The 13419-nt window shown below is 46.5% G+C and overlaps 1 protein-coding gene across 1 annotated transcript in view; it reads right to left on the bottom strand.

Annotated features, from left to right (window-relative positions):
* MAP3K4 (mitogen-activated protein kinase kinase kinase 4) overlaps positions 1 to 13419 on the bottom strand; it is a 113199-nt gene that overhangs the window by 55217 nt on the left and 44563 nt on the right. Inside the window, exon 3 of the mRNA XM_054698164.1 lies at positions 7384 to 7574. Within this exon, the coding sequence (XP_054554139.1) occupies positions 7384 to 7574 (191 nt within the window). The remainder of the gene's footprint in view (positions 1 to 7383; positions 7575 to 13419) is intronic.

Below are 13419 nucleotides of genomic sequence, written 5' to 3'. Positions count from 1 at the left end.
GGAATTAAACTTAAAACAGACTTAAACTCAGTCTACCTAACCTACAAAATACAGTTGATATTATGGGTGACTTTATTTTCTTTGTATTGAGGTAACACTGGTTTCCACACTGTGATTTACAGGAACAGGATTGCAGCTCCTCCGACGCCTGTCCCCACACCATCCCACACCGAGGCACCTCCCCCAGAGGCCCTTGGGGAGCTTTGCTTCCTTCTTCCCCACCCTGCCTACTAGTCTCAATTCCACATTTCTGAAATAATATATATTTGATAGACAGAGGAAACACAATAGGTGATCAGGCCTCATAAGGGAACTGTCCTTTAAAGGAAGTCTGAAAAGAATTCAGGTATTGGAAAGGCAAAAATCTCTAAGCTGAAGACACAGGAATATCCCCAAGCACCTTATACTCCGTTTTTACGCACTGACATTAAGAAACCTTTTAAAATATACACGAAAGCCTATTATTAATGGATAGGTTTGTCTGTTTGGCTTTCTGTTAATACTAAATTCCCTCAATTTAGCAAAAAGTCAAATGCACACAGAAATTCAGAAAAGGAGAATAAATTGAAAAAGAGGGAAGAGTATAAATCAAAAGTCTGCAGAATGTCTTATATGACAAGCTCTAAATACAGCATTAAATACTAGTTCATAATAACATAAGACTAACAGGACATCCGTGTTCTTCCACCCAGAAATTGTCCAAATTCCAAACACTGACCTCCTAGAATTCTCAAATGCGGAAGCAGTACAGACAGATGCCTGCTCTGTCCTTCAACTCGAGGTGACCCTGAGAGTGGGGACCTGAAACTGTCAAACACCAGAGAGGGCCGGAGATCTGCTCACTGAACATCCTCAAGTTTCAGGTAACATGGTGCAGCACGTGGGCTCCTGCTGAGCTGCAGGGCCGGGGGCCTGCCTCACTGTCCCTGGATCAACCTGGCTAAAATGGCAACACAGCATGATTTTAGGAAACACTGCTTTATCCAATCCCCTCATCTTCAAAGTAAGGGCTTTCCACAGATTGTCATCATCGTCACCACAGAACACAGGTTAGACAGACGGTCTCACACGCTCGCGCCTCCGGACGACCCTCCACCCATCAGAGGTGCTCACGGGGAAGCAGTGTCTGACCGACGACAGGCTAAGAAACCGAGTGCCCTGGAGAGGCAGACCACAGGGGGCTAACTAATCTGTAAAGGACTGAAGGCAGACCAAGTCCCGGTAGGCACCCTGGAAAAAGGGCATCAGCGTAAATAAGAGCAGGAAGGGAGGCCGGAAAAGAGCATGAGAAGACAGACGGGCAGAGAAGAACAGTTTGGCTGGAACAGTGAGTCTTCGTCTGGGCAGGCGGGCGATAAAAATCAGGACCTTGGGAGCCAGGTTGAGTCCGGCCTAGAGAGCTGAGCCCCGGGCCAAGCACGCTAGCTGTGCAGACGGAATCTGACGTGCACCAGTGTAACCACCCAAAGAAAAGAGCACTGGGCCCAGCCAAGCCGATGACTTCCATTTGTCTCGCCCTTGTTCTTTACTCTTCCTCCTGTAAAAGCTTCCTGCCCCTCCCCCCTTCTGTCACTCTCTGAAAGGAGATTGTTCACTTCAAGCAGTGCTGAAGTTTGTTTGCTAGTATCAACTAAATTGCCTTCATTAGTCACTTTAAACAGAAGCTATTTACCATTATCTGAAAGTATAATGACACCTCTGCTAAATTCTGTTAACTCGCCCAAGTGTGAACCACACCTGGGCAGTGACCCGCCACCACTCATGGGAGCCTGCCATCTCGGGATGCCACACAGCTGCTGTGTCCCGGGAATAAGGAGCTAACAGCCCTACCTTGATAGCAGAACGGCACTATCACCTTCATCATGACTTTTAAAAGCTGAAGTTAATATTCTGAAATAAGAATGGCTTGGGCCTCCCCGGTGGCGCAGAGGTTGAGCGCTGGGTTGCGAAGCTGTCCGCAGCATCTGCGGTGCCGGTTCGATCCCCAGCTGCTCCCCAGCTACCGGAGGAGGGTCCTTCTTGGCGCGCAGACCTCTCCTGCCGCCCGCTGCTCCCCTCAGCAGTGCACCTTGGTCCTTCTGCCTGCTCTGCTCCCCGCTCTGGCTCTGGTGAATTCTCTCACCCTCCCGCGCTTCTGACTGTACCCAGTGCATGTATAAATAAATAAATCTTAAAAAAGAAGAAGAAGAAGAAGAATGGCTTTAAGGCTGCTGGGAAACCAAATCAGTAAAAATGCAGAAATTGGATAAAATACAGTTTTCTACACATCTCACTAGCAATCATTCCACAGTCCACCAACACGAGGGCTCCAACCCTGCAGGCAGGATGACCTCATCCTTGCCCTGTCTCCCCAGTCCTGTCCTATCTCTGACTGCTCTTATCTCAGACACCATGATGATAGATACTGTTCTGGACACTCTGTCTGGCACGCTTGTATATTCTGGAGGGAAATCAGCAACAAGGGAAGACGATGAGCCTTTCCGCAGAACTGCTTGGGCCCACATGCAGCCCCATCTCTAGAGTCTCCTCCCACAAGCAGGTCAAGTCCCTGCTAATCTCAATTTGACTATATTAACAGGTTACTTTCCCACAGGGGCTGAGACAGTCAAGCTCCCACCAGCTTGTAGGATAAGCTGCTATCTCTTCTTATCTGTGCCAGTACTGGATACTGCCCAGTAGGGCATAAGAAGAAATATATTTGGTTTTTGTTCAGGCTCCAAGCATAGAGCTCTTAAAACCCTTGGGATTTCCTGATAGGCTAGTCCTCTGTTATTCGTAAGATACTCCTTTCAATCAATTCAAAATTTATGCTAAGGAGATGATAGCCTGAGCCCCACCCACCCAATCCACCCTTCCAGAAAAGGTGGGGGGAGGGCCCAGAGATGAAGCTCTGTGAAGACTCTGGAACAAGAGATGGGATGAACACAATGAGGTGCAAGGGGACGGCACCCTTAGAGGGCACGGAAGGCCACATCAGCCCCTCAATACCTTGCCCTGTCTTCCCTCTTACATTTGGCTGTTTCTGATAAATGGAGAAATCTAAGCAAACCTGACTCCTGGCAAATCATGGATGCTGAAAGGGGTTCATGGGACCTTTCTGTTGATCAGAAGGTGGCCCACAACTGATTTTTCCCACTATAAGAAAATAAATCTATAATATGAAATAGTGAGTTATGGGTTACCGTGATAACAAAAATATCTGAAGAACTATCCATACCCAAAAATCATGACAATAGTTCCTGCTGCTAAACACAGTGTGCATGGCCCTCCTTGTAGCCTCCTAACACCCCAGCTGTCCTGGCATTTCTTCAGGGATGCTCTCGATACCATCTCCCAGTATGAGGAAAAGGGCCTGTGAGGAAAAGAAACACACGACGCACCAGACAGGAACAACCCAAAGCTTGGCCCTGAGCGCAGGCCTGAGCCAGCCTCCCTAGGTAAGAGGGTGCAGAAGCTACGCTTCCTGTTCTGACACGGACGCCCTGCACATGCAGCCCCCACGCTGACTGTGGCTGACCCTGCGCAGAACAGACAAGGCGGCAGACGTGGTGCAGCGTGACATCCTGGGCCAAGGCATAAGAAGGCTGACAACTTTCACCGGGATTTCTTAAGACACTGGTTCTGAGGGAAGCGAGTCGCCATGTCACACATCCACGCCCCGGGTACCAGTGCGCCGTGGAGAAGCCCACTGGGAAAAGGTAACGGGAAGGAGACCGTGGCGGCGGCCCCATGGCGGAGAGGACACCAGCGACCCCGCAGACAGCTGCAGGGGAAGAACTGGGGATAGAGGCGAGCTCTGCCAACATCTCCACCAGCTGTCCCAGCTGAAGCTCCCCCCTGTCGGACAGAGATGAAGGGCGTCCTGGCTGAGCAAGGGCGTGGTTGCTCTTTGATGCCATCAGGTCTGGGGTGGTTTGTTAGCAAGAGATAACAGAAAAATGCCAGTGTTATCCGTGGCATTAATTAAAAAGACGAGTCCACCTTTGACCACAGTTCTGAAGTGGACAGGATAAATCAGAGAACCTTTCAGTGAGAAAGAAACTGAATATTGTACCAGTTCACGTTGCCTTGGAAAACTTTCAAAATACAGCTGACCAATCTAATTCCAGAAAGCTCCTGAACATACAGAGCGACCAACAGATTACTATGAATCACACACGACTAGTTTGAAATATTGGTCTCCCTGATTCAGCCTGCAGGTCACAGCACAAATGTCACTTGTTCCAGAAGTCCATCCAGCCCCAGGTCTTCTCAACCCCCTCCGTGGCACCCCAGGAACCTCACCTCACTACCCTCCATGCCAGCTCTACCACGTAAGGCTGCACGGCCCACTTCCTGGCATGCTCTCTACTGGGGAGAGGGTAGGTTCATCCTTCACCTAAATCCACCTGCCATGGGGTCACTCAATTGTGATTCAATGGCAAGAAGCAGGGAGAAGGGAGGGAGGAGAGAAGGGAGGGAGGCGACAGAGAAGTGAAGGGGAAAAGGCTGGATGGTGGGACGGGAAGAATAAATGACAAGGGGTAATGACCTACACAGGGAGAGGAGGGAGGAAGAAATGCAGGACACACAGGCGGGAGTGCCAACCCCACAGCTCGGCAGCTATGTGACCTCAGACTCGTGAGCTGAAAATGGGGCCACCAATGAATAAACACATGTCCGACAGCAGAATCCTTCATTCTGCTTTCAAAGTTAAATTGGGAAAAAAAAAAATAAACGAGACTAAGCTTATCCCCCGGACAGTAATCCTCTCTGCACGTGGAAGGCTCCCTCTGCCAGGCAGGCTACTGTAAAGAGCAAGGGCGTGTCGTTTTCTCCAAAACGACACCCAGGGGCACGTACACAGAAGGCGGTGGCCAGTCAGAATCCAGGCCCGGAGAGGCCACGAGTGCCACGCGGTCCACGGTACCCAGGCACAGGTCAGAGGCAGCAGATCCCCCCCGCGCCTAACACCCCGTCATCGAGACAGTGAAAGGGCCCACTAGCCCGACACGGTGCTCCCGTCCATCCTGTTCAAGAGCAAGGACACCAGCAAGCAGCAACTCGGCAGGCGGCAGACATTCCAAGTCTCTTTCTAGCAGATACGTGACCAGGCTGTTCAAAACGACAAGCCTGACTCTGCGCCAGCAACTCAGCAGTTAAGTGAGCATCCCCAGGGCCTGCACCTCCCCAGGCTGCCATGAGATTTCAAAGCAACTCCTGGGCCTTCTAGAACAAAATGGACAGACCGCAAGGTGATGGTGCTGAGTGAAGCAAGTCAGAAAGTGAGAGCTCTTGCATGGTTCTGCTTCTCTGTGGAATATAAATAACCAAGAAACATGGATTGGCAAAAATATAGCAAAAACAAATGAAAAATGTTGACTCTGACTTACTGAAAACTGCACTAATTACCAGAGGCACAGGGGGAGGGAGAAGGGTATAGGGGAAGGAAGGGGCGGGGCGCGGGCCCGGAGGAGGTTGGAGGATGAGTCGGGCACGTGCACACGGCAGCGATGGAACCCCCAGTTCTACATTCGTGCAGATGACGGGCAGAGGCAATAAAGAAAAACAGCTCTGGAGAAGCTGAGCCGCGCTCGGCGCCGGCCAACGCTCAGTGCTGTTGTGACAGCTGGACAGAGCTGCTACCAAGGACAGAGCTGTCATCGCAGTCAACAACACAGGTCACTCTGTGACAGAAAAGGCTCATAAAACATGAGACGAAGAAAGAAGGCGGCCATGAAATAACAAACACCGTCTAACACCACGAGCATACGCAAACAAAGATGGCAAAAACTGCGATCTCTGTGACGGGCGGACGGGTATGTTTATTTCATTTTGCCTTTATTTTCCAAATTTCCTACAACGAACAGTCTTTTGCAATAAGGAAAAGAGTAAGTTATTAAGGACGTTGGTGTCCTGGCAGCTACGAGTCTGAAGGCCTCTCAGCACACACTTTACCTAAGACAACGGCAGAAACCAGCGTCAGTGTCCCTGAGACCCCTTCCAGATGTAAACCTCTATCCTTTCATGAACAAGCAATGGAAAGAAACTGAGAACAAAAGCGACCCTCCCGCCGCCTCCTATCTCCCACACAGCCCGGGTCGGCGGCGCTTACCCGGGGCCGGGTTTCTGATTGAGTCGCTAGAGGCAGCACTGTCAACTGAGCCAAAAGAAGCCCGAGCTGACTAGCAGGAGAGTGCGATCCAGAGACAGACCTGCCACCATCACAAGCTTTCTGGCCGTAAGGAAGCTAATTTGAAACCCATCTCCATTTCTTGGGGCCACCTATCCCACACAGCAGTGCCCAGAGCGAGCACTCGGATCCGCCCACACCTGGCGTGTTCCACATTCTAACAGGAATACAAGTGTCTCACAGCTCTAACTTTAACAATTATTCAGTACAAACCTGGAGAGTTTGGATAATCCTTTCTCTTTTACTAACAATACTTCTAAAAGGTTATGACCCAAAAATTTAAAAGCAACATTAAATTCAAATTTAAAATTAAATAATATTATTCAAAAATTTCCATCAATAATTACATGCACCAAAAGTGCTATGTCCTCTCAGCATATCTTTTTTTTTAAGATTATTTATTTATTTATGCATAGAAGAACTGGGGTGTAGACCAGAGATGCGGGGGCTGAGAGGATTCACCAGAGACAGAGGGGGCAGCAGAACAGGCAGACTGACTGAAATCCACTGCTGAGGGAAGCAGCAGGGAGACAGGAGAGGTCTGCTGCGCCATGTGAGTAGCTTCCTGGCTGGGGATCAAACTCAGGCCGTAGAGGTGATAGCGCTGAGACTCACCCCTACCTACACCACCAGGGAGGAAGGTCGCTCAGCATATTTTTTTTTTTTGAAGATTTATTTATTTATACAAGAGCTGGGGTGCAGGCCAGATGCGCAGGAGGGCAAGAGGATTCACCAGAGACAGAGCGGGGAACAGAACAGGCAGACTGACTGAAATACACTGCTGAGGGGAGCAGCGGGCGAGACAAGAGAGGTCTGCCACGACATGTGGGTATCTCCCTGGCCATCAGGGATCGACCCCGTGCTGCAAAGGCTGCGGACAGCTTCACAGCGCTGTGCTCAATCGCCTGCGCCACCAGGGAGGCCCTCAGCGTATCTTTTTTTTTTTCCCAAATTTTTTTTTTATCTAAGAGCTGGGGTACAGGCCAGAGGCGGGAGGGTGAGAGGATTCACCAGAGACAGATCGGGGAGCAGAACAGACAGACTGAATGAAGTACTCTGCTGAGGGGAGCAGCAGGTGAGACAGCAGAGGTCTGCCATGCCATGTGGGACTCTCCCTGGCCGGTCGGGAATCGAACCCGCGCTGCAAAGGCTGCGGACATCTTCACAGCGCTGCGCTCAACCCACTGCGTCTTTTTAAGCACCAGACTCACCTTTCAAATTGGACCGACTGGCAGGCCTCCCTAAGCTGTTCCTTTGGTGCTTGGTTGACATGCGCTTTATCTGTCGGGGTGTGCTGGGAGGAGAGCTGCTATAAAGGTTCTCCGTGTTGGTTTCATCTGAAAAGTCCTCAGGGTCAGATTCAGAATTCTTGCAAGCTGAATCTCCCGGAGTGCAATCGTGCCTACGGAAGACAACAAGCAGAGAGAACAGTCAAGGACGTGCGACGCAGGTTCACATTCGAGCTACGACATTTCTCTGAAGAACGCCCCTTAAGCCTGTGTCCCGGGCTGTCTCCCTTGCAGTGTCCTCCTCCTCTGTCCGCACGCACGGAAACTCACAGGAGCGCTTGCTTCCACCGGGAGGCCATGAAGGTAGACATGGGACAAAGTGAAGTGCATGGGCACAACTGGCTCAGTGTCTGGGGTCAGAGAGTTCTTTGCAACATAAATAAAGTTCAAAATGAAAACCTTATGGGGCGATAGGGCAGAGGACTAGGAGATACAAATTGGACAGAATTAAGCACAACTTGTGTGCCAACAACTGGCAAGCGTAGTTGACACAAGGGCACACAGCGCCCTGCCCTGGAGCTCAGCGCCCTCCAGACTCTGAGGATGCACAGACACAACTCAAAGCACAGGACCCGGCGGAGTACGCTGGTGACACACGGCAGGTCCACCGGCCGTCACCCCCATGGACACACTGCCTTGCAGAACCGGGGGTGGGGCATGCCCTGCAAGAAGAAAAAGGAATTAGTTCCCCTTGACTTCAAAACACAATTCCTCATTGACCTGGAAACACATCCCACCAATTCTCTCTCCCCAGCCAATTTCACAAATAATGTCACCATTCTGATTAGAGTTCTGATTTTGCAAAGCACCCAAATAAAATGTAATGATGCAAACTGAGAATGAATGCAATTCAGAAGGAGCAAACCAGAAGGAATCCATCCTGAAGTTTCTTTCAATCCTTATCACCACAGTCTACCTCATTCTGAATATTCTCTATAGGTTTACTTCCTATTTTCTAATCATAATCCCAAACTATATCCAAGATACAGTCAGTTTTCTTCCTAGGAATTTATATTCTGATATAAAATCAAAGTTAGGTCACCCCACATACGTGCACATGCAGGAAGACCACCAGTGCCTCAAAGCCAACAAAATCAAATCAACCCATGAGCAAAGGCAGTTTCAAATGCACACATTCCCTTTGACTACATTTATTAAGTCTCGAGTCATACAAAAATAACATCAGATTAACTTGAAATCCTCTACATCCATTTCTTCTACACTCAGTGCAAAGTAGCTTGATTCAGTTGATGACAGAACAAGGCTCTATATGCCAGGGTCACTAATTTCATCTCCTGATGGCGGACGGTCATGGGCCTAAAATGACGAAAGCTTCGTGGTGCGAGGAACTCGGGTTCCAATCCCAGCGGTGCTGGTTACTAGCTGTTTGGGGGCCCTGGCCAAATTCTTTTACACCACCATACTGTACATTTTCAGAATAAGGATAATAAATACTTAGACTCCAGACCTACAAGAATTAAGTCCAATAACATGCTTATTAACAAGAGTAACAGAGTGGGGGTCACTGAGTCACTGCTGCCTCCCACCGGGCTCGCTGCGCACAGGCGGCACCCACCGAGAGTCCGGGTTCCTCACTCACCCTTGAACTCAATGCAGAAGTCGGCCTCTGAGTACGGCTGTAGGACCAGAAACCACGTTAACTTTCTCAACATCTTCTAAGTATTTTCATATTCAACATTAAAACTTTTTTCTTAATTTCCCACTAAGATACAGTCAGCAATAAGGAAGGACTCTGTATGTTATTATTTTTGTACCACTAGTAGTTTCTAGAATAATGCTCAAAACCATTCAGTGTTTTTCGACAATGACATATCTCACTGCTAAAATGGTAATCACGAGAAAACCACAGCATGGACAGAGGGCAGTTAAATGCATGGGGTCAGGTATCAGGGACTACCAGGTCAAATAGAAAAGCGGAGTGTGACACGCGAGAACAAACAAGGCCTCTGAGAACACAGGCTGTGAGTGAGGAGGCAAGGACCCAAGGCTCAGCTCCAGTCCTGCTGCACGGAACTGCACACACTCGCGTGCTCTAAGACTAAGAATTTTGAATTTGTAACGTGAACACACTAAAATATTTTAGAAAATTTTAAAAAATCAAAACAAATAATGGTAAAAAGTATTACATGGAAAATGCTAAAATATGCCACCGGAACATGATATGCATGTAGTACCAGTATCCAGCATGATTGTGTGAATAAATGAATCAGTGAAATACAAAGAGGGTTTTTTTAAAGAGAACTGAACATGACCAACACTCTGGTGACCCACGTTTCCAAATGGCAAACCCTCTGCCCAAGGTCAGACATGACCTCAAACCAAGAAGAATTATTGTTTTAAAAAAGTACCCCCGTCGCTCTACATTTCATGAAATATGTCCTGTGCTTAGCAGATAGAGTCAAGGAATGCATATGTAACAATTAGGTTGACATCTATGAAGAACTGGAGGACAGAAAAAGGTATTTGTGTTGGCTGTACTAGTTTTCAAATAAAAATGGAAGAATAAATCTGTGCAAAATTTCCGCAATAGCTGAAGATCCCATTTTCAAATTCATATTACAAAATAAGTCATACATTTTAGTCTTTATACCTTCCCATGGACACAATAAACAGTGACTCACTTCAAAGTACTTCTAAATTATTTAATTATTCTAACAAAAAATAAAGAATTAAAATAAGATAAAACATAGAGCATTTCATTCCTCCTTATTCATTTTCTTCATAGAAAATAAGGCAGAAACAATTCCTTGTGGTGCCACTAGTGCCATAGTATGGTGGCATACTTATAATTTGACATTAAAATGAGTTTTAGGACAGGTATTAAACGAAGGTGAGGCTCTGCATTTAAAACTTTCTTAGGATTTACTTAACTCAGTCAAGATGGTTGTCATACTTTTTTGGAAATACTGGTTTACCTTCAATCAAGTAACTTAATAACCTAGTTACATCTTAGAACAAAATCCACGTTATCTACAGGACTTGTTTTCCAAAAGGTCTAGCACCCAATACATAAAACTCATGGTGTCTGCCAGCCCATCAAAATTCAGCTAAGAAACGGGAAAATATGACCCAAACCAGGAGAAAAATCAATAGAAACATTACTTTCTTTGTGCATACCTGAGACGAAAAATACTCTGAATGGAATTCCAAGCAGATTAGACATAACAGAAGAAAAGATCACTGAAACCGAGACTCAGCAACAGAAACTGAAACTACCCAAAATGAATCAGAAAGAGCGCAGGGAAAGAACAGAAAAGGAAGAGAGCACTGGGCATCTGTGGGGCAGATTATTATGTCAAGCAATGTAACTCGAGCGTTGCTAGTTCGAAATGAGAAAAGGACGGGGAAGAAAAGGCTTTGAAAAAATCTCCCAAATTTGAAGGGTGGGGGGGACCTCAGAAGCTCACATATCCAAAAAGTTCCATAAATTTCAAACCGAAGAGCTATAAGAAAATGACCAGTTTTTGATGATGCAATCATAATCATAACCAAATTGCTGAACAGCCAGTGTTGAAGAGGAATAAGCTTAAAAGCAGCCAGAGTAAAACAACTGTGTGTAGGAACCTTAGAAGATTCCTTAGAATCTTAGAAATATATAATGGAAGGGGGGAAAGGAGATCAAGCAAAAATTTATTCTCTTTTTATGCTAAAAAACCATTTATACACAAAATCTAAGAAAATAAATACCAGTGGTAAGTTCAAAAGAAGTTGCTTCATTTCAATTAACTAACCAAAAGCATCCAAAACCTCATTTTGTATTAGCTCATGTGAGATGAGCTAATGCAGTCAGCTGACTGATTCAGAATGTTTCCATGGATACCAATTATTTTGGATGAGGAAAGTAGTACAAGGTCAACACCAGCTGCCCTGAAACATTTGCCTTACTTGTGTTCAAAAACATGCAAGTGTAAACTGTCTTTCTGGTATTAAACTCCTGACAGTCATATAAAACAATGTTTTACTCTTTTAACATAAAACTTTGCTAATGTACCGTTCACTTGACACAAGAATCTGGCCTGAAAGAAAGTATGTCTTCAACTTAACTAAGGGGGTTTGATATAGTTTTTAAATTAAAAAAAAAAAAAAGTGCAGAAGACAAGAGAAAAATCCAAGTATCTTGGGGTTAAATAGTTCTGCTGTGACATAGTAGGTAGCCCACATGGTGCCTGAAATTGTCCTGGATAAGATGGGTTCAGAAATATCTTGTGGTTTCACAAAGTCCTAACGAAATTTTAATTTCATTTAAAAATTCTTAAGAAAACCCCCTAGAAAGAAAAGGTTTTACTCATCTAATAAGGAGAGAGCTCACCTGTGAGACTCTCCCCGAGACCCCATTAATCTGTTCTGGTAATAGTTAAAGGCAGATTCTGCTGCCGGGGGAGATGGAGCGGGGGAGAGAGAGATGGCAGGGGTGGATCGTTTTGGTTTCTTTTTTGCGAACTTGTGCGGTTTGCCTGGTCTGCAGCATAAATCAAAGACAACTAAGCACCACTGAGGGTGCCTGGCCAGTTCCCACTGTAAGAGCCCATTACTAAGTGAGCTGATCTTTATTCAGCCTAGAGGAGAACATTTATTAGCTAACCTCCAGGTGAACTGTTGTCAAACCTCAAGTGTATCCAACTTTCACCAGCTAACTTAGACTGATTCAGTGTGAAATGTCTTCACAAACCAATGGAAGGTAGCAAAAGCGACAACGGTGTCCATTTCAGGCCAGGGCCTTAAGAAAGTCCCCTCCGTCCACCGTGTGAGACGTGCAGCCACCCTGAGACAGCCCTGGTCTTCAAAGCCCAGCTCAGCCAGGTGGAGAGGCTGCCTGACAGAAAACCTGGCAAGCTCAGAGTCGCCCTGAGCTCCCAGCTGGCAGCTAGTACCAACTTGCCAGTGGTGAGTAAGGCTATTCTGGACCTTCCAGCTGCCCTTGAGGCCAAGTCAGCACCTTAAGCAGAAGCAGCACTCAACACTGTAACAGGTAATAAATGGTTTTTATTCTAAGCCATTAGGCTTTCAGATGGCTTGCTAAGTTGTAATGCGTTACAATGCATACATCATAATGCACACAACGGTGTGCATAACGCACAGCAAAAAACTTAAAACATTTACTTTTCACTGGGTGTAAATCCATCACTGCCTTGATGAGGGCCACAGTCTTGCCTTTTGGTGTGGGCCCCCAACGGTCATGTATATGGTCACCAACAGCACCGCCCAAATGCAGCGCGTGCCGTCCGTCTCGCCTCTCTATTTGAAACCAAACAAGGATTTGGAGACTTCCACGGAAGGTGCGGGACGAGTGCCGCAGACAGCTGGGAGTGCACGGCCATAAGGCATAAGGAAGGAGAGAAAGTAGCTGTTTTTGACAAAATGAAGAAAAGTTGAGAATTACATGCAGACAAGTCAGAACCATAATAACAAATATTGGCCATTCAAACAGAAAATACAACAACAGAAAATACTTCCCAAAACACACCTGGAGGCTCACAGTGAGAGGGAGGGGAGCAAGGGACCGGGGTGGGGGTGGGGTGGGGTTAACAAAGATTTCTGTAAAGCACTTTTTCTGGATTTTCATAATTTTTCTTCTTGAACTCTTAACAGTTCTCTTCTACCTAATTTGTTTTGTGACCCATCTCGAGACTTTCTGAAGTATTCCAAACTGGCTTACATGCACACTACAATGCTCTTTTGCATCCACATTTATTATTTTTGCATAGTAGTTTGTAAAATTATACAGTTACAATTAACACACACAACCTACCTAAGCAGATTTAAGAACGAAGAACTCATGATAAGATTATAGTTCTAGTGGCGCTAAGAGAAAATCAGACATTCTAGGAAGTAGCCTGTCAGCCCAAAGAATTACGGATGCTATGAGCATCAGTCGGCATGCGTTAAAGAACAGATGAGTGAGGACCATTTCTTTCTCAGAAAGGAATAGGTGGATGA

The sequence above is a fragment of the Talpa occidentalis genome, unplaced genomic scaffold (genome assembly GCF_014898055.3).
Source record: "Talpa occidentalis isolate TD23 unplaced genomic scaffold, MPIMG_talOcc4v2.1 talOcc4.2, whole genome shotgun sequence".
NCBI classification, from domain to species: domain Eukaryota; kingdom Metazoa; phylum Chordata; class Mammalia; order Eulipotyphla; family Talpidae; genus Talpa; species Talpa occidentalis.
This window is presented reverse-complemented; position numbering and strand designations above follow the sequence as displayed.